At 54.5% G+C, this 26,456-nt stretch overlaps 1 protein-coding gene across 6 annotated transcripts in view; it reads right to left on the bottom strand.

Annotated features, from left to right (window-relative positions):
- Mmd2 (monocyte to macrophage differentiation-associated 2) overlaps positions 1-26,456 on the bottom strand; it is a 59,870-nt gene that overhangs the window by 28,005 nt on the left and 5,409 nt on the right. For 5 of the 6 annotated variants that reach the window (XM_013521253.1, XM_005397850.2, XM_013521251.1 and 2 more), the window contains exons 2-4: positions 11,000-11,081; positions 8,008-8,168; positions 5,140-5,214 (exon numbers count right to left, since the gene is read on the bottom strand). In XM_013521253.1, the coding sequence (XP_013376707.1) occupies positions 5,140-5,214; positions 8,008-8,168; positions 11,000-11,081 (318 nt within the window). Of the gene's footprint in view, positions 1-5,139; positions 5,215-8,007; positions 8,169-10,999; positions 11,082-13,279; positions 13,434-26,456 lie in introns of those variants that run through there. The other variant, XM_013521250.1, reaches the window with a different exon arrangement.

Here is a 26,456-nt window from a genome sequence, read left to right as displayed (position 1 = left end):
CAGGCTTGGTCGCCAGGAGAAAAAGGCAAAATAAACATAGTGTCCGTCTTAAAAACAAAAACAAACAAACAAAAAACCCCGTGGCATCCGTCTGTGCTTATTATCAACCTTTTGCCTCAAAGCTCGGAGCCTACCCAAGTTGGCCTTGAAACACGTAGTCTTTCCGCGCAGCAGATGCAATGTTATGTTTTGACGATAGGTGGCGCTGGAGAGAACGGCGCTACCTCTCGGTTTTCCGTGCTCTCCAGCCAGGCCCCCAAGAGCCAGCTTTTCTTTGAACGGTTAAACCCAGTGCGTTCTCCAGCGGTAAGGTGCCCGCAGGGCGCAGCTTTCTGCAGCATGTGGCCTCGGCGTGCATCTCCGGAGCTGCGGACTCGGAAACCGGCAGGGGCGAGTCCGAGGCCGGACAGCCGCTCCTGCACCTTCTCATCAGCACCCCCATGCGACATCCGGCAAGCTGACTGCACAGAGATGATGCTCAAGGTCCTGTCCTGGAGCCTCTCCCACCTAGGGCTGGTGCCTGAGCTCTTCTAACAAGGAGTAAACACTAAGGCTCAGCACCTCCTGTGAAAGCCTTACCCCTAAGGGTTCAACTGCGCCCTCCTGCGTGTGAAACTGGACCTCAGACAAGCGGGTTGGTCGCAGGCAGGAACCTCTCCATAGTCAGGCCCCACGCCTCGTCCTCCCATGAATAATCCCTGATATTGTGGCCGGGTGGGGTAGCTTGTGGTAAGCACGCAAGAGGTTCTGGGTTCAATCCCCAGCACCCCCCCCCCAAGTCTTTATTTTTATTTTTTAAATTTTTTTGGTTTTTTTCCGGTACTGGGAATCAAACTCACGACGTCATGCTTGCCAGGCAGGGGCTGTGCCGCTGAGCTAAATCCCCAGCTACCCTGCAAAGTCTTGATACTGGGTTTTCCTTGCTCAAATCATTTTGTGATTTCTGCCTTCTGACCAGACCTGGCCTACTGCACCATCCTGATGCACACAGATTTGAAAAATATGAGGACAACCTGTTTGGACCAATATGGACAAATCTCCAGGACATACTGACAGGTACTGGGGGAGAGGTGGGTGAATTAAGAATAACATGACTTGGGGCTGGGGATTTAGCTCAGCGGCAAAAGCGCCTGCCTGGCAAGCGCAAGGTCGTGAGTTCGGTTCCCGGTCCCGGAGAAAAACCAAAAAAAAAAAAAAAAAGAATAACATGACTTGTGCATTATTTGTACACAGGAAGAAAGTAGTGAAGACACACAGAACAGATCTAGGCCCTTTCCCAAGTAGTTTTGTCTGAAAGGGGGCAGCTCGTGGCGGTGGTTGTTTGGGAAAGGATTAGGGTTACGGTTGGGGAAACAGGGAATAAAACTTCTGAAAAAAATGACCTCTTGCTCAGAGTCTAATTTGTCATTACAAAGAGGTTAACCAGCTGGGCATGGTGGCTCACATCTGTAGTTCTAGCTCTGGGGAAGCTGAAGCAGGAAGATTTCTTGAGCCTGGGAGTTCAAGACTAGCCTGAGCAATATAGGGAGACTTTGTCTCAAAAAATGTGTGGGGGGAAGTAGTCCAGTGGTACAGCAGCTGTCTAGCAAGTATAAAGCCTGATTCAATCAACACGGCAAAGTGAAATGAAAAGTTTTAAGTTGGAAAAAGAATAACCCATCTCATTATTCAAAATGGCCGACATGATTTTACATATCTTTCCAAGCAGATATAAAAGCAGGCCAGTAGGGTGGTAGTGCACACCCATAATCCCACCTCTCGGGAGGCTGAGGCAGGGGGATTGCCCTGGGTTTGAGGCCAGCCTGGGCTACATAGTGAGTTCAAGGACAGCTTCGGCTACATAGTGAGACCCTGTCTCAAAAAGAAACAGCTGGCCAATGGATACGAGGGTGGGTATTAAGATGGGATGGACAGAAGATGAGAGAAGAGAAACAAAAGGACAGATGTCATTTTTCATTACATTATATTAACTAGACACAGCGATACACACTTGTAACCCCAGCACTCTGCCCAGCCTGAGCAACCCAGCAACCTAGCAAGACCCTGTCTCAAAATTAAAGATGAAAAAGACTGGGGATGCAGCTCAGTGTAAAGGCCCTGGGCTCAATCCTCAGTACTGCAAAATATTAAATAATATAGATTAAATTAAAATGTTACATTTGATTTTACCTTGACTTTAACAGACAAAAGTACAACCCAACAAAATGGTTGCTGAACTTTAAGCAAATGTTTCTCCAACATAAATTTTACTTTGACTCTAAAAACAAGGAGATCAAATATGCACAGCATAAAGATGTTAGATTTTCTTACTATACATTTCCACAGTCAGTGCTATACAGTAAGTCCCCCAGTATAAGACACAAGCCAGGCATGGTAGCACGGCCTGTAGTACCAGCACTCTGGGAGGCTGAAGCAGGAGGATTGCAAGATTGAGCTCAGCCTGGGCAACTTAGTGACTCACTAAGATTCTGTCTCAAAATATAGAAAATAAAAAAGAGTGGGATGTAGCTCAGTGTAAAAGTCCTGAGTTCAGCCCCCAGTAACAAAAGCTGAGAGACAGAGACAAACAGAAACACACACATGCTTCACACACACACACACACACACACACACTCACACACACACACAGAATGAATCAGCATCCTCACACTTCTCCACCTTTTCTCTACAAATCACCCGGTTTCCTTACAGATACCAGTCGTTTTACACTCTGGCGTTTGCAATAATAACATTCCATTCTATAACCGTAATTCACACAGCAGTCTATCATTGGTTCTTTTTTAATTGAGTCGATATTCACTATCATTTTTGAGATATAGGTAGACAGATACTGGGGATTGAACCCAGCCGCTTTCTAACTTTTGAGACAGGGTCTTGTGAAGTCACACAGACTACACTCAAACTTACACTCCTCCTGGCTCAGCCTCCCAGAGTTCTGGGATTACTAGGCACGCACAATATTCATTTAATTGGCTAAGTTTTGTGGTCAAGGCACTTTTTCCAAAGCTTCTCAAAAGTACCGTATTCCCTGACTCCTCTCGTGTGTGACAGGCGTTTCCTATGGCTTCATGTCTGTGTGACCACCTCACTAAATAGCTTATCCTGAGGTCTGCCTCTGGGAAATTGCAGAAGAGTTCCCGTTGTGTTTCAGCATTAAATAGGATTGTGGTCACAGTGAGGAGCCAGCCTAATTTTTTTCCCCTTTGTAAGGTTTTTTTTTTTTCAGTCTCCATGCTCAAAGTATGTGGCTCCGTCTTTCATTTTTATAAACTTCTCTCTGATTGCTTTAAATGTTGGCTATCTAAAAATATGTATATTCTCTCTGATAGTCCACACTCGACTCTAGTTTCCGACTGTGTTGCTAAGCGGACTTTATTCATTCTATCGGGAGGCAGCTTCGCTCCTCAGTTTGTCCCTTTAGGTTTGTGGTCACCATCTTCATTTCCATAGGTTTTTCATCACCTTGGATTTGTGCTCTTGTTTAACTGCACTCACTTTTCGCTAATGGACATAAAGTTCTTGCAGTTCTTCACACCCGGAAGTCAAAACAAGTTGGAGCAGGAAGTAGTTGACAGGTGGGGACAAACGGTCTGCACCTGTCACTACCTCCAACCCCAGTGACACAGGAGGAGGATGTAGGTGACCAGCACAAGCTCGGAGACCAGCATGGAACGTGCACTTGTTCCAACACCCAGAGAAGCTGGAGGAGGAGGAGACCCCAGGTCATCAAGGTGAGTAACCATTATGGACAAAGAATGTGAGCGATGGCCTGGGCACTGCCCGCCAGATGGCGCTATTTCTCTTCCGCCTTCTTGGGATTGGTTGTGAACAACCTCGGCACCGCACGGCAGAGGGCGCTGTCTCGCTTCCCGCTTGAAACAAGCCAAGAAAGAAAATTCTGAAAATCAGCAAAGCTGACAATCCAATGCCGCCCTGGCTGGGACGCTCAGCCTGGGCCCTGGAGCCGTACTCCTGCCCATGTCACCATATCACCTTCCCAGCGAGCCTTCCAGAGTCCCCTCCGTCAGCAGGACGCCTTCTGTAGCAGGGAGCCTGCCGCTGCCCGTTCTGTCCAGAACTTCCAGATCCTGAAACCGCAGTGCTGAGCTGTGTCCGTCCCCCGTCCACAGGTGGGCACTGATGTGTCTTCTTCTCTCCCAAATAATTATAATTATATTTGTTTTCTTAAGCACCGGGGAAGGGAGAGTCTGTCCCTTGGTTTCACTATCTTTTTTCTTCTACTCTGCCCTGTGTTACATGGCTCTTAAAATACAAACACAAACTGAGGATTGAACCCAGAGCTACATCTCCAGCCCTATTGTGCTTTTTATTTAAGAGGGGAGGTCTCACTAAGTCACTAACTTACCTAAACTGGGCTTGGACTTGGGATCCTCCTGCCTCAGCTTCCCAGAGTGCTGGGATTACAGGTATGTGCCACCACACCTGGGCTGGACAGACTACCCTTGTCTCACTTCTCGATGCAGCTGGGGGCAAGGAGAGTGGGCCGTCCTTATAGGTCAGGAAACTGAGGCTCAGAGACGGTAATTTTCTGAAAGGCACACAGCTGGCTGGGGGCTGACCCAGGCCCCGAACGTGGGGCTGTAGCATTGATTGCAGAATATTCTCTCTCTGCCACACCACAGCCTTTCATCGTTCCTGCAGTCACATCGCACTCCGATCACCTGTCTTTAGAAAAGCATGGTGGCCGTGCCTGTAATCTCAGCCCCCAAGAGGCTGAGGCAGGAGGATCAGAAGTTTGAGGCCAGTCTGGGCTGCACTGCGAGTTCAAGACCAGACGCTGCTGTGAGTTCCAAGCCTTCGACTTTGGACTTAATCTTTCCGCTCTCCGGCATGCAGCGGTCCTTTTATATTCTTCTACCCCAGCATTGCTGGGAGCCGCTGTGCACTGCCTTGTAAATCCTTTATGTATCACGTATGTTTTATGCTAAATCTGGCGCTCTAGTGGACCCTAGCCAACACACACACACATTTCCTTTTTGTGCACAAAGTATCTCTAGAAGGATACACAAGAAACTGGTAAAGAGTAGTTGGTTCCTGGCAGGGAAGCAGACGTGGCGGGACTCTCCCCCGTCCCCTGATCCCCCAACAAGGGCAGTCGGCGGCGGCGGCAGGACTCACCAGGGCGCGTAGGAGGCCGCGATGAAGAAGTAGATGACCATGCGGTCCACCATGTGCAGGCAGTGCTCCACCATCCTGCGGAGGCAGAGAGAGGCTGGTCACGGCCCAGGGCGGCAGGAAAGGGCTGGGGCGCCCTGTGCCCAGCCCGGGGAGTGCAGTACCATCCCTGCTCGAGAGGGCCTGGGCTCGGACAGGCTGCCCTCACCCAGGCACAAGCCCTCGGCCTCAGCTTCCCCCTCTGTAAGTGACCAGAGCAGTGGGTATCAAGCCCAGCTCCTTGCCATTCTGGGGGCTGAGCGCAGAGGCCTTGGGGTTTCTGAGGTGACTGCTTCCCTGTCCCCCGGCCTTAATCAGAGCAACTCTTGTTTCGGTTTGATAGTCTGGGCTTCCCAAAGGATTCCGGTTGGAAAAGAACCCTGCGGCTTAAAAACGTGCACACACTGAAGCTGCATCCGCAACCCTACCGGGTTCTTGTTGGGAGCCCCCGAAGCTGGAAAATAATTACATGCGCAGGATGAAGCCAGCCCGGGAGCAGGGGAGCTCCTTGAAGCCCGTAAACAAGCAGCTGTAACTTGTTAACTGATTGCTGGGGAGTGAGGCGGAAATTAACTAACCTCTCAAGGGTTTAAATAAACGCTCCTACTGTTGAAGTCAGTCCTCCTGCTCATCAGGTAAGAGGTTACTCCACCTGACCCCGGCTATTGTCTCTTGTCTTTATCTTCTAAATCCTTTCTCCGTTTTCTCCCGGGGACCACGGAGTCCCACAGGTTCCGACAGCCCCTCACAAACGCTGACTCTCCCACCCAGCCACTTCCGCCTCTGTGACCGGGGACACCAGCAACCTGGCTGTGGGCTCGCGGAGGACCGCGCAAGTCAGCGCCCATCCCAGTGTGTGGCAGGCGGTCAGTGAGCGCCAGCTCTTCCCTGACCTCACCACGCAGTGAGCTGTGGCCTCCGTGCACGTGGCCAGCGTCGTGGGCAGCCTCCGGAGTGGCACTCGTGCCCTGCTCCTGTGGCTCCTGTCTCTCCTGTCCCCACTCACAGCAGCACGGCAGCCTCGCGGAGCAGCAAGCTCTCTTTCCCAGGCTGGACCCAACGTCACACAGCATCTGCCGCTGACTTTGGGGAACACCAGCCGCCCCATGGCTGTGGGGAGGCCCAGCCGCAGATGAACTGAGGTCCCCCAAACACCCAGCACCACCTCCCCAGCCAGGGGAGGGAGCTGCCTCGGAAGTGGACACCCACATGACACAGTGCCCCCCAACACCTGGTTGTAGGAGTGACCCCCAAGCCACGGTCCATCGTGTCTCACCCTCTGAGGGCCCAAAAAACAACAAACGTTTCTTGTTATTTTCAGCCACCACACTTTGGGGTATTTTTGTTACACAGCAATATATAACCAATACAAACTGTGATTCCATCCAGCAAACCGACCAATGATGCTACACATAGTCCAACCACAAACGTCCCTGACAACAATGATGATAGCCAATGTGTGTAGCCCAACCTGTCAGCACGGAGCTGCCGTGAGGCCTTTACCGGCTTTAACCGCAGCCCTGCCTGCCAAGGAGGTGCCACGATTTCACCACCCCTCCCAGGTGAGGACAGCAGCCACAACAGTGGGGATCGGGCCCTGAAACCAGCGACTGCATCTTCACAAGAGAAGAGAGAGGGGGATGAGGACACTGGACTCACAGGAGGAGGCCCGGCGAGGCTGAGGCAGAGACTGCAGTGACACAGCCCCGGCCAAGGGGCGCCGGGAGCTGCCGGGAGCCACCAGGAGCTGGCGGGGGCAGGCAGGGCCCTCCCTGGAGCCTCCAGAGGGAGCGTGACCCTGCCCACACCTGGTTCCCAGACTTCTGCCCCCAGAGCTGGGAGGAGCCTAAGAAGGACTCCAAAGTTAGGGGATCTGTGGGGAATAGGGAGAGGGTGGAGTGCACCGTGGGACCCCAGAATCCTGCAAGCAGCTCTGGCTCAGACATAGCTGCTTGTGGCTTGGAACAAGATCACCCCCTTCGGGGCCTCGGCGCCAGTGTCCATGCTGACGGGTTCTGCCCGCTGTACAGGCGCCTAGAGGGCATCAAGCGAAGTGAGACAAGCCCGCATCAAGGGACACACACTGTGCAGCTCCCAGGCAGGAGGCTCCCTGTGCCACCAACAGCCGAGAGACAGGGAAGGGAGGTGCGGGGCAGGGCAGGGTGAGCGAGGAGTCGTGTCTGTTGACGCAGAGCTCCGGCCTGGGCAGCGGTGAGGGCTGTGTGACAGTGTGGATGTGCTCAGTGTCTCCACACTGGAGAAGGGTTAAGGTGGCAAACTGTAGACTGATCTTCGGCTTGCTTTACAATTTTAAAACTTAAAAGCAAAACAAATCAAGGTTTTAAAAATCAGGAATTCAGGGGCTGGGGATTTAGCTCAGCGGCAAAGCGCCTGCCTGGCAAGCGCAAGGTCGTGAGTTCGGTTCCCGGTACCAGAAAAAAAAACAACAAAAAAAACAAAAACAAAAACAAAACAAAACAAAAAAAATCAGGAATTCAGCCAGGCGTGGTGGTGCACACCTGTAATCCCAGCACTCGGGAGGCTGAGGCAGGAGGCTCGCAGTGAGTTCGAGGCCAGCCTGGGCTACAAAATGAGTTGAAGGCCAGCTTGAACTGCATAGCAGATCCTGTCTTAAAAAAAAAAAAATCAGGGATTATCTTGAAGAGATTGGGGAAGGACATCTGGACAGTGCTGGGACCCAGGAGGTGCCAGGAGGGAGTGGCAGCAGGGCTGTACAAATGCCCCAGGGGTCGCCTGTCCTTGGTCCCCTCTGCAGACTCAGTGTCCCGCCCCGTCAGGGCCGGTGTCCCCTCCAGGGCGGGTGGCACGTACCTGAGGTGGCTCTTCTTCCAGGAGATGGTGTGGAACACGGTGGACACCACGAAGAGGCCGCAGAGCCCCAGGCCGTAGATCCAGGCGGAGATGGCCTCCCAGTCGCCGTCGGACAGGAAGTAGAGGTTGGAGCTGCCGAGGATGCTGGGGATGATCCAGAGCTGCGGGAGGGGACAGCTGCAGGGGCGCGCACTCGGGACCAGGGACCGCGTCCCGCCTTCCTCCAGACCGCGCCACGCGGCAGCCACGAGGTGGCCACGGCGCACGGGAAGGCGGCGGCACCACTGAAGAGCGGAGTCACTTCACTTCACTCGTGTTAACTGACTCTGGCTAAACTTCACAGCCGCATGGGGCCGGCAGGACCGGCCGGGTCAGCGCAGGTCCGGATCCTGCTTGGACCCTCCGGAGTGCGGGGACCGCGGCCCAGGCCACAGCCGGCCGAGCCCCACACCAAGGAGCCCCACGTGTGCCACAAGTCCGTGTCACCCGGCGGTCACTGATGTGCCCGCCTTGCCTCCCTGAAGTCCCCCAGTGGCAGCGCTCGGACGGGGCCAGCACCACCAGGAGTTTAAACAGTCTCGCCCGTTGTGAGCAGCTCAGAGGCGCCCCGTCCCCCGCCTCTCCGGGTGTGAGGCGGCCTCAGCCGGAGACTGCGCCTCCACCCTCCCTCCCGCTCTGCCCGGGCTCCCACGCTGCGGCCTCACGGAGGCTGTGCCGGGTGACAGCCTTGTCCCGTCCCCATGTGGGAGCACCACCGCCCGCTGGCCCTGGTCACTCCCGCAGAAGCCCCGCCTCCGCCTCCCTGCCGGACCAGGCCCCTGTCCCTGTGCCCACTTCCTCCAGGCCCCGTGAGCCCTTAGTGACAGGTACCGGGGAAGGAGGGAGGGAGGGGAGAGGAGGGAGGGAAGAGGGGGAGGGGAGAAGAAGAGGGGAGAGGGAGGGGGAGGGGAGGGAGGGCAGTGGGGGAGGAAATGACAAAATGACACCAGTGAATACTAAAGAGCCCGAAGGAGAGAAGCGGGCACGTGGGAATCCAGCCCTGACAACGTGCGACCTCTGGGGTCCACTGGAAACACTCACTGCAGGGCCGGGTACTGGGGGTCCTGCCTCAGTGGCACCCACTGCCAGGCCCTGGGGGACGGGGCAGCTCCCAAACACGCCAGCCACGTGCCTGCTGCTGACAGATGGAGTGTGGAGCACACCGATGGGGAGGAGGGGACAGGCTGGGTTTGGGGGGTACAGGAATCGAAGCTGGGCCTTCGCCCTGAGCTACATCCCCCGCCTTCTTTTTGATTTTTTGAGTGCTCACTTGGGCAGCACATGCGCTAAAGTATTTTTTGTTTTGAGACAATGTCTTACTAAGTTGCCTAAGTGGACTCCAACTCTCACTTGTCCTGCCTCAGCCTCCTAGAGGCGTGCGCCACCACACACAGCCCAGGGACAGTTATAGACGTTGTAAAATGACTTCCTTTCATCTGACTATCACTTTAAAAAATGCACAGAGACCACCGGAGCTTGTTCATCCTGCGGAGCTCGGCTTCTGCAGGCCGCCACCCGGAGGCCACCTGGGGTACCTAGGCTCATGTGCCTGGTCTTCCCTCCCCCTTCCCTCCTCCTCCCTCCTCCTCCCTCCTGTCCCTGCGCACAGCCCGTCCTGGCAGGAAACAGCAGAGCGCTGCCCTCACCCCGTCATCCCCACCCTGTGCTGGGGCGAGCTGCATGGACACAGCGCCCATAGCAACCACCCGCCCAGAGGTCACAGGCGGGGTCCTCAGCCTCTGGCTCCCAGGGCTGCAGGATCGGCAGCCGCCTCTGGGGGGAGCCCGGCCCAGGAGGCCGCATGTTGCCTTGGGCAGCACTCACACAACCGGGGGAATGGCTCACGCCCATTCTGCAGATGAGGAAACTGAGGCTTAGAGCTGCCCGGTGACACAGCTGACATTCACGGCAGATGCTCTCTGGGTGGCTATGATGAATCAGCTTATGACTTGGGTAAATCCCCTCCACCCTGCAACTGGGAACCACGTGGTCACCCCTCAGGTAATCTGGGGGGAGGGCACCACAGAGCTCCAGCTCCAAGGGCCGTGAGGGGAACAAGCACGCACAGAGCCGGGCCAGTGTGCGCCTGTGATCCCAGCGCTCTGGGAGGCTGAGGTAGGAGGATCGCAAGTTCAAGCCCAGCCTGGGCAATTTAGCAAGTCCCGGTCTCCAAATAAAAAGTCAAGAGGGCCGGGATTGGCTCAGAGAGAAGAGCCTGCGTCCGCTCCCCACTACGGTACAAAGGGAGGGACTGAGGGCGCAGGAAGCCCCGGCTCATCCAAACCCCTCACGGCCCGAAGAGGAGCAGACACGCTGTGTCCTGAGATACCGAGCCGCCCTCAGCAGGGACTCTGAAGAAATTCACACCCGCACTGCCAGGGCCAGAAGCAGAGCCCGGTGCCCCAAGGACACAAGGAAAGGTTTGTTGACTGACTGATGGATGGACTGGTCTCTCTACCTAAGCATATGGGGGGGGTGCCTCAGGGCTCCCCAGCGTCTGGGCCAATGGGAAGGCTTCTGGGGAGCATCCCAGCAAGCCATGAAAGACAGAAAAGGCTTCCCAGATGAGGCTGGGGCAGAGAGGGAAAACATTCCAGCTGTGGGCACAGCACATGCAAAGGCAACACGAGTGGGCAACCTGGGAGCCTGGGGACAAGCACATGGCAGCAGGAGCAGGATGGATAGGGCAGACCTGCCTGAGCATGTGCTGTGTGACAAGATGCTGTACCAGGTACTAGGGAGCCACGGAAGGTTCTAGAGGAAGAGAGGCACGCTCAGCTCCAAGTCCCCCAGTGCCCATCAGTGCCCTTCCCCCGTGGCTGTTGGCGGCCACGGGCGACTTGAGAGCCACCCGCCGAGCAGAGTTTGAGCATCTGCATGGGCCAAGGAGGCTACTTTTCCTGTCCCCACCTGAAACGTCCCCACTGCGCCCGAGCCCCCAGCCCTGACTCACAGCGTGGGTGGCGCAGTTGGCCGCGTGCTCGTACTCCGTGGGCTGGTACCGCTTGTGGGGCGGGACCCGGTGGTTCATGAACCTGGAAAGAGGTAGAAGTGGGGATGCTCAGCAGGGACACACGGCCATGGCGGGGTCCACGGCGGGAGGGGCCTCTCTGAACTCCTCGTCCCAGCCGCTGCCCTCCGGGACCTGCGCTGTCCCCTGCCATTGCCCTCCGCGCATGCGTGTTTATCACAAAACTTCGCTCACTGCAGCTGCTTAACTTCCAATGGGCTATGTCTCCCAAAACACCCGACATGCTCTTAGGACCCGACACGCTGGGCAAAGAGGGAAATTGCACTTGATCCATGGAGACTGTATGGAGTGCAGTATTCTATTTTTTTTCCCCCCCTTGGTCTTTTTTGAGACAGGGTCTTGCTGTGCAGTTCAGGCTGGCCTTGAGCTCACTGTGTAGCCCAGGCTGGTCTCGAACTCGCAACAATCCTCCTGCCTCAGCCTCCCGAGTGCTGGGATTACAGGCATGCACCACCACACCTGGCCTTCTCTCCTCTCTATTCTATTTTATTTGTGGTACTGGAGACTAAACCAAGGGCCCTCATACTGAGCTACCTTCTCAACCCTTTTTTCTTTTTAAATTTTGAGACAGGGTTTCACTAAGTAGCTAAATTGCACAGGCTGGGATCAAACTTTCAATCTTCCTGCCTCAGCCTCCCAGAATGCTGGGATTACAGATGTGTGCCACCACAGTGGACTTTTAAAATTTTCTTGAAGTATAACTTACAGTTTGACTCCCCCAAGGGTATGGTTTGATGAATTTACACACACACACACACACACACACACACACACACACACGAGACCATCCTGAAGGACAAAGCTCACTTCCTGCCCCCAAGAAAGTTCCCTCTGCCCCTCCCAGGGGAGGAAAACTCTCCCCAGAGAAACTACCCTCTGACACGGTCACTGAAGATTAATTCTTCCTGCTCTGGAACTTGCCATCCACAAACACACATCACACCCTCTTGTTCCTGGCTGCTTCTTCTAAGGAGATTTTTACAGGTTTCTTTGTGTTATTAGACACAGCAGCTGAGATTTTTTTTTCAGGGCTGCATAGTACTCCACAGGTTAACTAGACCACAGAGGGTTTGTTCAGTCTCCTGCAGGTGGTGCTGCACTTTTGAGCAACTGGGCTTGAATCTGCTCATGAAGACTTTTGTGCATATCATTTTTTGGTGAACATATGAGCTCATTTCTCCTGAGCTCAGATCTACGTGTGTAATAGCAAGGTGACTTTTCCTTAAAAATAAACAGTCCCGATGATTGATATCTTTGGAACTTCAGAACGTGGTCACCTCTGTCTGATCCCCCGACCCCCAGGACCTAGAAATCTGTTTTTCATCCTAGGAATGCCGAAGGCCTGGAACCTGTAGATGGTGGAGTTCCCCTGAGGCTTTGCCAGTGTCATCCACCAGAGGGCATGAGAGGCCACATCACCACACCAAACTCCGCCCTGAGTTGCCCAGAGCAGGGAGTGAGAGTGTGGTTCAGCGCAGAGAGCACACTGAGCATTTATTGAGCACTTTTTGTATGCTGGTGTCATTCTAGTGACGTTCACAGCACTCTGGCACCCATGTGCTGGCTCTGTGCTGGTACAGCTCACGAAGCACCACGGGCACCGTCTCTGCCACCCCAGGGATGCCAGTTTGGGCCGAGAGGGTGCAGAGCCGGCCGGGGTCTGTGGGCTCCCACGCTGGGACTTGCCCGGGCCCTGGGGTCCGTCTTCCTATGCACTGATGAGCCCAGGGGTCCAGGTCGGCCCCCCATCCACCTGCAGTGGCTCCCTGGCCACGTGGCCCATGGCCATGCACCTTGAGGTCATGTGACCAAGGCCAGTGTCCTGCTGAGCCCAACAGACAGAGAAAGCCCAGGCCCCCCGGCTCTGCCTCCCTGGCCCGCTGCGGTGCAGGGCCAGGTCCCAGCTGGGTTCCTGGTCCCAAAGGAAACGGGGACCCCGACGCAGAGCCTCCCTAGGGGCCCAGAACAACTGGCCCCCTTCCCACCTCCTTCGTGGGTGGCCGGGAGTCGCTGTGCCAAGACTGGCTCCTTAACAAATAGCAAAGACAGCGGTGTCGTGGCCAGAGCTCCCACACGCCCGGGCCATGGTCCTGACCCGTCGGGCCCAAGATGTGACAAGGGCGGACGAGGTCACAGTGCAGGACTCGAGCCCCTGATGCCACATGAGGAGGGTCCCTATCAGCAGGGGAGAGGGACACAGACCAGAGTGTCACAGGGAGCCTCGTGCAGGGACAAGGCCGCCACCCGGCCGCTGACAGCACACACAGGTCCTCAGCGCTGGGATCCTCATCCACCTGTCACCAGGCGCGGCCCGGAAGTCCTTTAACCCTGGCCAGCCACCCGTGGCACCAGTGGCCCAGCCCCGGGTGATGTCACGGTTGCCGTGGCGACCTGGGGCGCCAGTTATTTATTTATTTCTGGGCTTCACAAGGCTCCCCTTGTCTCGAGCACTGCAGCTATTGAGGGAGGAAGAAAGAGGGGCCCGGGGGGCCGGGCGCAGGACCAAGGCACGGTTCCCACCACCCCGAAGACCCAAGAACTGCTCCCTTAACCCCGCGAGGCCCAGCTCTTTCTTCACACACCTCCAGCTGGCCCCCTGAAGAAGGCAGGGAACTCGTTTTACATTTGAATTGGCCTAGAGTAAAACTCCCCGCCCTTTTCCTCTTCTGCCGCAGGGACTGAACCTAGGGCCTTCACTCTGAGGCTACAGCCCCAGCCCTTTTATAGTTTTTATTTTGAGACAGCATGTCGCTAAATTGTTAAATTGCCCAGGCCGGGCTCAAACTTGCAATCCCCCTGCCTCAGCCTCCCAGAACGCACAATTTCCTGTTTTGCCATACGGTTTTACAGACTGGAGTAAATGTAATCAGTCCTGGAACTATCACCACAATCAAGATAAACGACAGACAGACCCATCAGCTCCCCAAGAGCCCCAAGATCCACCAGCTCCCCTCAAAACACAGCTCTGCCCCTTACTGCCTACAAATTTGCCTTTTCCAGAATTCCAGATAAACGGAGCCAGACCGCAGTCACAGCTTTGAAAAAAATGTTTCAAGAGAATTTATTGCATATGTTAAAGTTCATCCTTAGGTGAAAGGGAAACTGAATCCCAAGCAGCTTACTTATTTTCTATTAAGATGTATTAATAAGACGTTTCTAAGCCAGGCAATGTAGGCCACGCCTGTAATCCCAGGGCTGTGGAAGGCTGAGGCAGGAGGATCACAATTTTGACCCCAGCCTGAGCATCTTAGTGGCTTAGCAAGACACTGTCTCAAAACTAAAAAAAAACTTTTAAGAAGAACTGGGGCTATAGCTCGATGGGTAGGCCCAGTACCACAAAAACAAAACAAAACAGATGCTTCTGAGACAGATTTGCTTTTACACAGTGAGCAGACCTCTCCTGGTGATTAGCCCCAACTTCCCCACCCATTCCCGCAGGCCGCCTTTCCAGCCTGCTGTCTTCTTTAGCATGGGGCATTCATTCGCGTTTGTCTGTGTGACTGCATGTTCCCTTCTTTTTATTTTTAATTAATCAATTTCTTTAACTTATTTGTTTTGGCACTGGGGACAGAACTCAAGGCTCCAACTCACTCAGAGCATGCTCAGCTTCGGCGGAGCCACATCCGGGCCCCTTCCTCTTCCGGGCAGAGTAGTACTCCCCTGTAGGACATGCCAGAGCTCATCAGTCCCCAGGGCAGGGACCTGAGCTCGGTTCTAAACAGGTGGCATGTAGGGGCCAGATCGAGGTGAGTGCAGAACGGAGCAGCCAGTCAGAGAGGTGACCTCAAAACAGCGCGATTCTCTTAGAAGAGCCTGCACCATTGTTGGTTACGTTGATGAGGAAACTGGACCAACCCTTGTAGCCTGGAGGACCACCCGGCCACGGCCACTTGGGGCCAGGATGCAGGGCCAGACGCTGGCACCTGACAAACCCAGAATGCTGAAACCCCATCCTGGAGGGGCTGGGGCTTTGCAGCTGGCACAGGGGGTAGGAGTGGGTGGCAACCCTCCTCGCGCCACTTGGCTGCTGTGTGCGCTGCCGGAGACAACAGGAGGGCCGAGGAGCAGCTGCCGGGTACGTGCGAGACGCTGAACTCCCGCCACAGCCTGCGGCACCACGCAGCCGACGCACACACCTCTCCTTCCGCTTCCCTGCCAGACTCCCGCAAACACACAGGTGCTTTTTCTTTCCTGCTGGTACTAGGGAGTGACCCCAGGGGCTGCTGGCCCTGAGCTACAGCTCCAGCACTTTGTATTTTTTCTTTTGAGACAGGGTCTTGCTAAGTTGCCCAGGTTGGCCTTGAACTTTAAGTCCTCCTGCCTCAGCTTCACCAGGCGCCAATAATCAAGCCCATCTAGGTGCTCCTCAGAGGGGTCCCACACAGGGACCCCAGAGGCCCCCATATTGTTCTCCATGCAAAGCATACAATGAAATATTACTCTGCCTTGAACAAAAATGAGGTACACGCACGCTACAGCTTGGATGGGCCTCAAGAACACTGGGCCAGGGACCAGGGTGTGGCTCAGCGGTGAAGCAGGTGCTTAGGATGTGCAGAGCCCTGGCTTCCATCCTCAGCAGCACCCAAACAAAACACAAAGCCCCACTATGGTCAGTGAAGGAAGGCAACAGAACAGGTCGCAGAGGAAACGAAACACACATTTGTGGCAGAGCAGCAGGACTCAGAATGATATCTTATTCTTAAGAATCCTTTTGGGGCCCCGAGGAAAGAGAGTAAGAGACTGCCTGTCGGGTCACAACACAGGGCCAGAGGAGGAAGCCTCCGCTGTGCGGAGGAGCTAAGCCGATGCGCTTAGGGACAGACAACGTGTCAAAATGTCTGCAGGGGGCCGGGGATGTAGCTCCGCAGCACAAGCGCCTGCCTGGCAAGTGCAAGGTCCTGAGTTCGATTCCCGGTACCAAAAAAAGAAAAAAAAAAAAAGATGTCTGCAGAGCCGTCAACAACCAGCAGCAAAACGCAACATGCGGTGAATCTCGCTGAACGGAACTCGGTGCTTGCAGAGCTTTTCTGGCAATTGTCCTACATGCCCGAGAACATGAGGTTGCTCTGGACAGAACCTCCAGCATGGGGGGGGGGGTTAAAACCTCCCAGGAGATTTCAGTGCGCAGCAGGCTTGAGGACCAGGCGGCTGGAGGGAGAGCCGGGAAAGCAGGGATGGTAGTGTCACAGCTCCCCAGACCCTGGTGGGGTGGCAAGCGGGGTTTACAGGCCACCTCCACGGGCTGACGAGGCCCCGGGAGGGCTCAGGCTGGGAAGCCTGACGGGGCTGGGTGCGGTGGGAGCAGTGCTGTGGGGGATTAGCGGTGTTTCCGAAGCTCACTTCCCCTTCCACCCTGTCTGTGGTTCTGAGGGGAAAACCTGCCATCAGTCTTTTACATTGTAGTATAATTTACCTGGCTGTCCACTCCAGGGAGGAAGACCTGGGAAAGCAGAAGACAAGAAGGGTCTGCTACTGTAGTGATTTCTTTCTCTCTCTCTCTTTTTCTTTTTTTTTTCTTTCCTTCCTTTCTTTGTGGCGTGGGAGACTGAGCCCAGGGCCTTGTGCCTGCTGAGCCAGCGCTGTACCACTGAGCTACATCCCAGCCCTTCAGGGATCTTTTTAAAAAATCTGGTAAAACAGACTGAGCACGGTGGTGCATGCCTGTAATCCCAGCGCTCTGGGAGGCTGAGGCAGGAGGATCAAAAGTTCAAGCTCAGCCTGGGCAACTTGTCAAAACTCTGTCTCAAAATGGAAGAAAGAAGAGGGGGAAAAGGAGAGAGAGAGAGAGAGGGAGAAAGGAAGGAAGGAAGGAAAGAAGAAAGGAAGGAAGGAAAGAAGGAAGGAAGGAAGAAAGAAAGAAAAGAAAAAAAGAAAGAGAAAGAAAGAAAGAAAGAAAAGAAAAGAAAAGAAAAGAAAAGAAAAGAAAAGAAAAAGAAAAGAGAAGAGAGAAAGAAAAAGCAAGAGGCTGGGGTCTAGCTCAGTGCGGAGGCTCCGTCCCTGGTAGGAGAGACAGATCCTTCCTCTGCTCCCTCTGTGGCCATGGCCCCACCGCGGGAGCTGGCTCTGCAGGTCCTCTCCCCGGCCTGTCCCCTGCCCCTGCGGGGTCTGCAGCCCCTGGGACCAGGCCTCCTCTCAGGAATGCTGCGGCTGCCGCCCCTCCCCAGCTGGGCCGGTGCCTGTCGGCGGCGACCCTGAATCCCTTGCACAAGGGACTAAAGAGGTCTGCCCGGGCTGCACACAAAGGGGGATCTGTGTGTCTGTCCCTCCGAGGCCAAGGCCAGCCCGGGCCAAGCGCCCCCAGGAAGCCACTCTCCATCCCCCGCGCGGGCTGCGCTTTGTGTCCACGCCTGAATGCAGGCTGCTCCTCAAGGCCGCCTGGCTTGGCGCGGCCTTTGGGAAAGAGTCATTGGGCTGGTGCCACCTGGGAACAGCCCTGGGATCAAAATCCGGAGGCCCAGCGCTGGGAACAGGAGAGAAACCGAGCCCGGGGTGGAAGGGGCGGGGGTGGGAGTGGGGATCACGCCCGGGTCCAAGAGACTCTGGCATGCTGGGCAGCAGAGGGCAAAGGCCTGGCCGGCAAGGATGACAGCCATGTGCACAGCCGCAGGCCTGGTGGCCCTGATGAGCCAGCCCTCAGCCCTGCCACCCCGCTACCCATCTGTGAGCGGGAGTCGGACTCACAGATACCCACTCCAGCCGGTGAGTCTCATCTGCCAATCACTGCCCTGCTAGTCCTATGACATCAGCAACTGCCAATCAGAGTCCGAGATCAGCATTTGCCCCAGTGAGCCACACCGCCGCCCTGGTGTTACCTTTGGCTTGATGAGTCTTAGCCCCAAAGCAAGCACTGGACACTTTAGAGAGACGTCTGTGAGCTGGAAGAGAGCACTTCTAATTCCCTTCTTTTCTAGCCAGTCTCTGACTCCACCCCAGACAGGCTGACCCCTTAGATAGCCAGGACCCCAGGCAGGATGTCCCAGCCCCAAGTCATCCCGCCCCTGTCACGGAAGAGACCGCGACCCAGCTGTTCTGTCTCCACCGCCCACCCATGCAAAGGAAGCCCATCCCTCTCACCTGCAGCAAAGGGCTGGATCTGGGGGACACTGCCCATGGGGCCTGAGGACAGGAGGATCCCAAGTTGGAGCCCAGTGTGGGGCTCAACAAGACTCTGTCTCAAAATAATAAATAAAAAAGGAAGGCCCTGGGTTCAATTCTCAGTACCACAAAAAAATTTAAAAAGAGTATTTTCCACAGGCAGGGCTTGGGTATTGGTTCCTGAGAAAGGCCGCTCCTGTTCTGAAAAACAGATTCCCTCAGAGACCCGTAGAGCTCGGGGCAAAATAAACACACACACACACACACACACACACACACACACACACACACACACACAGAGCGCACAAAATCCCAGGGGCCTCACACAGCCGAAACACTATCCACGCTTGAAACACAGACTGATCGATTTGTTCCCCTCGGAAAGCTTTTATACAAAAGAAGTCAGATCCTGGCTTTATCTTGGATCCAACCACTTTGGAAGACTGGGCCAGGGAGGTTCTTCATTAAGAGAGGATCTTTAAAAAAGAATCACAAAACCCAACCCCTAGTGAACCGACTGATAACCTTTGGTGGCTGAGACCACTGGGTGGGAGGCTGTCAAGCAACAGATGCTCAGAGGAAGCCAGCAGCGCCCCAGGATTATCTCAGTGCAGGCCCCACCCCTCAGTGCAGCATCACCAGAAGCGGGATGACCAGCTGCCTGGTGCCTCCCCGTGAGACCACCACATGGCCCATGATGTGTCTTGCCTTTCTTGCCAGAAATGTCGATCCTGAATCTAAATCAAGCCTCCATAACGTAGCTGTGCTAACATAGGAACCACCAGGCACATGTGGCTAATTTAATATAAATTCATTAAAAATAAATTAAAGCCTGCCTGCAGTCCCAGCAACTTGGGAGGCTGAGGTAAGAGGATCACTTGAGCTTATGAATTTTGAGATCAGCCTGGGCCACAAAATGACAGCCTGACTCAAAAAGAATTAATTAATTAATTAATTAATTAAGTTTACAGTTCAGTTCCTGAGTTGCGCTAGCCACAGTTTGAGTGCTCGGTACCACCGGGAATTATAAAAAGGGTATGGTGGCACTCACCTGCAATCCCAGCACCCAGAGAGGCTGAGGCAGGAGGATCACAAATTGGAGCCCAGCCTGGGCAATGTAGGAACTTTGCAAGACTTGTCTCAGAATAAAAAAGGAAAAGGATAAGTCTGGGGATGTAGCTCTTTGCAGAGGTGCTGGGTTCAGTCTGCAGTCACACACACACACACAGAGGCCAGAGACCTCGCTAGTCATTCCTGCCATATGAGGGTGCAAGGAGCAGTCGGCCATCTGCACCCTGCAAGAGAATCTCGCTGGGCTGGGACCCTGACCTCAGACATGCAGTCTCCAGAACTTTAAGAAATTTCTATGGTTTCTAAGCCGCCCCGGGTATGGTATTCTGTCCTCGCAGCCTGGCCAGGCTAAGACCATTCAATAATGACGTCACATCAATGCTAGCGTTCTTTTTTCTTATTCTGTTTTCTCTTGCACTTAGTAAATCACCTGCATACGTTAGCACTGTCAGCTTGGTTTCTTAATTGTGGTTTTTGATTGTGGTAAAATGCACCAACTTAAGCGGGTTAGAGTGCAGGGATGCTAACGCAGCCACACCTTTGCAGGCAGCAGTTCCCAAGTGAGCTTCACTGGGGGAAGTGGAGCCGCCCCGACGTGTCCTTTGTGACTGGCTTATTTCACAGCGCATGCTGTCAAGGCCGTTGTTATGTGTTCCTGCGTGTGTCAGAATATCCTTCCCTTTAAGGCTGAATTTCCTGAGGCTTGTTTTGTTTTCCTGTTTGTTTGTGTTGTTTGCAGTACTGGAGATCGAACCCAGGACCTTTCCCCTAAGCGACATCCCAGCCATGCCTGACTGTGGCGGAGACCAGGCACGGTCCATCCCTGGACCCAGTGATACACTTAAGAGTGGACAAGCGCTGCCAACAGGGCAAGGAGGGTCCAGTCCTGGGGGAGGGGGCAAGGCTGGGAGTGGTGCGGAGCCAGAGCCACCAGAGGAGGCAGAGCCCAGAGACAAGAAACAGCTGCGCTGGTCCTCACAGAGTTCCTGGATCCAGCTGTACCTCAACCCCATGCTTCCGGTCTTTTCAGGTCTGTGCACCAACTTTTGTTCTCTTCCTCTTTCCCTTCCTTCTCTTCTCTCTCTCTCCCTCTCTCCTTCCTTCCCGCCCTCCTTCTTTTCTCCCTTCCTTTGCCCTTCTTTCCTTTCTTCCTTCTCCTTTCTCCCTCCCTCTCTCTCTGGTTCAAAACGATTTGAATCTTGGAGCTTCTGCCACTTCTGCTGAGAGTGAGATCCCTGCTCGGCCCCTCCTCCGCTCCAGCAGCGGTGAGAGGCACTCGTTTCCTGCACACTGCTCCGGGGCAGCGAGCGTTTGCTCACACGGCGTTCTTAGGACACTCGCTCTCCCTCAGACAGCATCCAGAGGGAGGATGAACTCTGCAACAAATTCGTTTTTGTGCCCACAGCCGCCGTTCTCCGTGAGGCTTTTGAATGAATCAGTGCAGCCAGCTGGGGGCAGAGGACAGGTCTGGGACAGCCGCCAGAGGCCCTCGGGGCTCGGGTGTGAGGAGCCCCCAGTGCACCTGGAGAGTCAAGGAAAGACACGGGACCTGCAGCGCCGGCCCTGCTCGTGTGTGATGGCGAGAGATGACAGACCACACAGCCTGGGACCTGGGACTGGCTGAAGGGTGGGCCGACCCTGGGCAATTTGCTAGCACAGCGGGGTCTCCAGTGTCTCCCCGTACATAGCCTCGTCAGCCTCTTCCACAGGGAAGCAAGCTGGGCATGGTGGCACACACAGATGAGTCCCAGCCCCATGGGAGGCTGAGGCAGGAGGACTGCTCGAGTCCAGGAGTTCCAGACCAGCCTGAGCAACAAGCTGTGACCTGCTGGTGCTGAAGGGACAGCTCCCTGGCACCGGCACTGCCGCGATTGGCCGGCCCGATGCAGCGCAGCATCAGCCCACCATTTAACTGGCACCTCCTGAATAACGCTTCCCATGCATTCACTCAGTCAAGCTCAAACAATCCCGCCGAGGCACGGAGATCCCTCCCCCCTCCCGCCCACACTCCTACCGTGTGCTCTAGCGAGGTCTCCTGGAGGTCTCTTTCCCACGCTCACTGATGTGAGCTGCAGGAGGGCAGGGGGTTGTCTTGCTTGGCCCCGTGTCCCCAGCGCTAAGGACAAAGCCTGACATCACAGGCGCTCGGCAACCATCTGTGTGATGACTTGGGGGCAGAGATTTATATGTGGTGCTCTTCGTGTCCAGGGCGAGGGAGCGGACTGCTTTCTCGGCTGACCTCGCTGTGCTCAGACATAATCTCAGCGAGCTGCGCCCTCCCTCCCCTCCCTCTCCTGCCCCACCTGAAATTATTATCAGGCTGTAATTATTAACATCAGGGCCAGAGTCCCCAGGACGCCAGCCCACTGCATGCCCTTGCCCTCTGATGCTCCTGCTGTCTGGGGGGCAAGAAGAGCTCCCAGGATAGAGGCTGAGGGCTGCAGAGGTCTAAACCCAGCCCAGGAGCTGAGGAAGCTGGTGCTGAGCACAGGTCTGGGACAAGGGCGCCAGAGAAGCACTGGGTGTCCTGCAGGGACCCGGCAGATCCCAGACCCGAGAGACAGCTCTCAGGGTAGCTGGCCATACCTCTGCACCTCCATCCCTCAGCAGCCTCATCTGTAAGACATGGCATTTGTTCTTCCCCTGCAGTGACTAGAATGGACCAGAGTCCAGAATATGCTAGACATTTAAGGAGTGATAGACGTCATCACTGTGATGCAGCTACTAAGAACAAAACAAGTGGCAGTCTGGGAAGTGAGGAATTAGTCTACCCAAACCTGGACCCACATTTCTTATTGCACAGCTCTCTCTGTGTTCTTGACTCATTCCTTACTCCACTGGGAGTGCCAGATTGAAAGCTCCAAGGTTGAGTGTGGTGGCAAACACCTATAATCTCAGCACTCAGGAAGCTGAGGCAGGAGGACTGCCATGAGTTTAAGGCCAGCTTTAGGTAAGTTTAAGACCAGCCTGGACTACATAGCAAGATCTTGTCTCAAAAAAAAAAAAAAAAAAAAAAAAAACAAGGAGAAGGAGGAGGAAGAAAAGAAAAGAAAAGAGCAGGGTGTGGTGGTGCACACTTGTAAGCCCAGCACTCAGGAGGCTGAGGCAGGAGGATCATTGTGAGTTTGAGGCCAGCCTGGGTTACAAAGTGAGTTCAAGGCCAGCCTGAACTGCATAGTGAGACCCTGTCTCAAAAAGACAAAAAAAAGAAAAGAAAATTCTATACTCCTATTCTCAATGGGAAGTGGTTGACAATTCCATGATCAATTAGTGATGTCTGTCCTGGGCACAGGATGGGATGACGGCAGGTGTGCTATTTATCTGATAATCCTGTTGGGGAGATGCTTGTGCTGCACCACCCTGAAACAAGGGGTACTCTGTCTCCAGGTCTGTCCTTTAGATTAGTCCATCTCACATACACGAGTCACCAAAGGAACTTAGAAACATGCAGATCTGAGTCAACTGGTTCTATAAGTGAGGTGGAGCCAGAGATTTGTTTGCTTGGTTGGTTGGGTTTTTTGGTCACTACTGACAATTGAACTCAGGACCTCAAGCTGAACTACATCTCTGCCCATTTTCAGTTTTTATTTTGAAAGAAGGTCTCACTCCATTGCCTGATCTGGCCACTAACTTGTGATCCTCCAGCCTCAGCCTCCCAGGTAGCTGGTATTACAGGCATGCACTGCTGCCCGAGATTCTATATTTCTAACACGCACTGGATGACTCCTGTAATACTGGGATAGAATAAGAAATATCTATTTGGTTTTCAACCCTAGTTCTTGGCAGAAGTTTCTAAACTCTTAGGATTTCCTGAGTTGGAGTGCAAAGAGTATCTTTGCTATCCATAGCAAGCCTCTCCAAACCATACCTGAGTTCATGCCAGTGAGGTGACTCTTGTTTTTTTGGACTTCGACTTGAACCCTGGGCCTTCACACTGACCTACATCGCTAGCCCTTTATATTTTTTATTTTGAGATAGAATCTCACCAAGTAACTAAGTTGTCCAGGTTGGATTTGAACTTGTAATCCCTCCTGCCTCAGCCTCCCAGTGTGGGATTGCAGGTGTTTGCCACCATGCCCATCCTGCGAGTGAGATGATTCGTGTGATTAGTGGTAGAGCTTTCAGTCCCTTCCAGCCAGACCTCAGAGGAGGAGAAAAGGGTCCCAGGAGCTCCGTCTCCATGTCTGGTTTGCTCAGCTGGGCTGGCCAAGGCCGCCTCATAAAGATCTGAGAGCTTCCAGAGTGGGGAGCACGTCTCAGGCTCCACAGGGACAGCAGCCCCTGAGCTCGGAGACCTGCCCTCTGCACCTCTGTGCCTTCAGAATATCTTTTACAAGAAGCAGTCTACACGAGGACAGTGTGGTCCTGCTGGGGGCACCTGCCTTTGCAGCCAGGTGGGATGGAACGTGGGTAACCTGGGGAGCCGCTACTTGGGCTTGGTGTCCCAAGTGTGGACAGCCTGTGGGACTCAGCCCTGAACCTGCAGGTCTGTGATGACCCTGAACGTCAGAAACCAATTGAATTGTAGGACAGCGGTGTCCACAGGGAGCTCAAGACGTGTGGCATGTGGGTAGCCCACCTCTTCCACCGGAAGTGTTACAGTTTCCTTGAACGCTGAGAGTACTGATCCAGGGAGCACAAACTGACAGAGATTCATTTGTTTAAGAACCCTGGGGCGCCTCGGTCACCGGGCATCCACAGTCTAGTGACACAGCCTGACTTGTGATCCTAGCGTCCGCTTCCTGACTGAGCACACAAGGGCCAGGAAGTGCTTCTCCACATCTCCGTCCTGTGTCCTCCAAAGAAGAGACAGCAGCATATCAGAGTGATGGAGCACCGATCAGCTTGTACAGGGTGGACGCTGCCACCTGCCTCAGCAGGGACGGCCCTTGAGGGCACAATGGTCACTGAGATAAGCCAGGCCAAGGAACCAAGCTGTTAGAGCCCACCTACACCAGGCCCTAGGGTTGTCAGCACCATGGGGACCGGAAGTGGAATGGCTGCCAGGACCTGGGAAGGGGCGTGGGGAGCTGGGGCTCAACGGGGCAGAGCTTCCATTGGGGGAGACGGGAAGGTCTGAGATGTGGACGGTGACCGCTGCACAACAGTGTGGATGCGTTTAATGCCCCCAAGCTATGCACTTACACACAGTTAAGCCTGTAAGTTTCCCCTTGTGTATATTTCACAGTAACAACAACAACACAATTTGTAGTCAGGCATGGTGGCACACACCTGTAACACGGGCTACTCTGAAGGCTGAGGCAGGAAGACCCAGTGTTCAAGCCCAGCCTGGAAAATTTAACAATTTAGCAAGACCCTCTCTCAAAACAAAATAAATGGAAAGGGCTGGGGATGTAGCTCAGGGTTCCCCAGGTTCAACCCCAAGCAGCCGTCCCCAAACAGGGGAAAATCTCCAGTTTGCGGGCAGGGCCACGCCTAGCATGGGAGAGGGGGAGCACACAGAAGGGCTCGGGCGCAAGCAGAGGCACACGCTCCTCTCAGGCTGCTTGACTGCTGTGGGTTCCTGCCGGGGAAAGTGTCATCGCCCAGGGCCCTGAGGGTCGAGCCCCTGCTCTGCTTCCTGTTTTGTTTCCAGTGTGAGAGGTGCTCACAAAGGGCCTGGTGTCTTTCCGGAGGTGGCGTGGCAGCTCTGACACCTTCCGAGACCCACAGGCTCACTCACATCCACCGGGCTTGGGCGGCACAGGGTGCCAGAGAACATCACACCTTTTCTCTGGTGACCGAGTGGGCACAGAAGTCTTGGTGTGAATGGTTTCATTCCATAAGATCCAGCTGCATTCAAAAAATAAAAATAAAAAAGAGAGAGCAGGGCATGGTGGCACATGCCTGTAGTACCAGCACTAGAGAGGCTGAGGCAGGAGGATCGCTATGAGTTCAGGGCCAGCCTGAATTACAGAGTGAGTTCCTGTCTCAAAAAGCCAAAAATAGAGCCAAAGATGTAGCTTAGTGCGTAGGCCCTGGGTCTGACCCCCAGTACAAAAAACAAACACAAAACAAAAAAAAATTCCCCACTTGGGGGTTTCTGGAAGGATTAGAGGGGAAAACGTTGGGAGCACTTGGCACATACACGCTCAGGACCTGTGTGCCCTAGACTGGGAGGCCCTGTGCAGCGCCATCTGTGTAACCCCACGGAACCAAAGGCCAAGACCGGTGCTGCCACACTGGCTCTCCGCACTCGGGAATCTGCCCCACTGAGAGCCCTGTGGGGGATGCAGGTCCCCTCACGCAGCCCCAGAGACCCTGAGCAACTTACCTTTCACAGACTGCCCCACATCCTTTCTGGAGAGAGGCTGGCAGCAAGGACAACAACATAAATAACGAACACTTTGGCGTATCCAGCTGTGTACTAGGTGCCAAGAGAGATGCCTCACGTATGTTTGTACTGGGCATGAGCCGAAGGGCTTTCACGCTGAGCTACATCCTCAGCCCCTCTTTAATTCTGAGACAGAGTCTCACTGAGTTACTAAATTGCCCAGGCTGGGACTGAACTTGTGATCTTCCTGCCTCATTCTCTCAGACTGCTGGGATTACAGGTGTGGGGCACCATGCCCAGCTAAATATGTTATCTTCAACATCTGGAGAATCAAAAATGTGTATGGAACCCATGACCTTTCAGAGCACCAGGTCCTGGCTGTGGCATGCGTGGGTCCCAGTGGCTTCCGACGGTCTTTTAGTTACTAAGCAGGGGAGCCCAGGCACAGGACGCAGGAGTCAGGCACACGCCCCGGGCCGCTCCCAAAGCTTCACTGCTGTGCAACAAGCCTGACCCCAACCTTGGCCTTCGTGCCCCAGGCATCACAGACAGCAAGCGAATGAACACTCAGCAGACCCAAAGCCACATGTCCTGGAGAACAGTGCCCAGCGCTGCCAGTGGCTCCAGGGTCCCAGCCAAAGCACAGGGACCCAGCAGCAGTGTGTTCAGGAGCGGGGACCAGGAAGCAGCCAGAAAGTTGCTCATGAGAACGTGAGAGGCAAGAAGAGAAAGCAGAACGCAACCGTGATGTGGAGGTGTAGGCATGCATTCATCTGAGGTTGCAATAATGATTAAAGACAGGGAGACCTGGAGGACAGCAGGCCCGAGTTTCAAAACTAGGATGCAGCTGGGCATGGTGGTGCATCCCTGTAATCCCAGCACTCAGGAGGCTGAGGCAGGAGGATTGTTGCAAGTTCGAGACCAGCCTGGGCTACAAAG

This window comes from Chinchilla lanigera, unplaced genomic scaffold (assembly GCF_000276665.1).
Source record: "Chinchilla lanigera isolate Chin_1 unplaced genomic scaffold, ChiLan1.0 scaffold00059, whole genome shotgun sequence".
NCBI classification, from domain to species: Eukaryota; Metazoa; Chordata; class Mammalia; order Rodentia; family Chinchillidae; genus Chinchilla; species Chinchilla lanigera.
The sequence above is the reverse complement of the archived record's forward strand: the minus strand, read 5'-3'. Positions and strand labels throughout refer to the sequence as shown.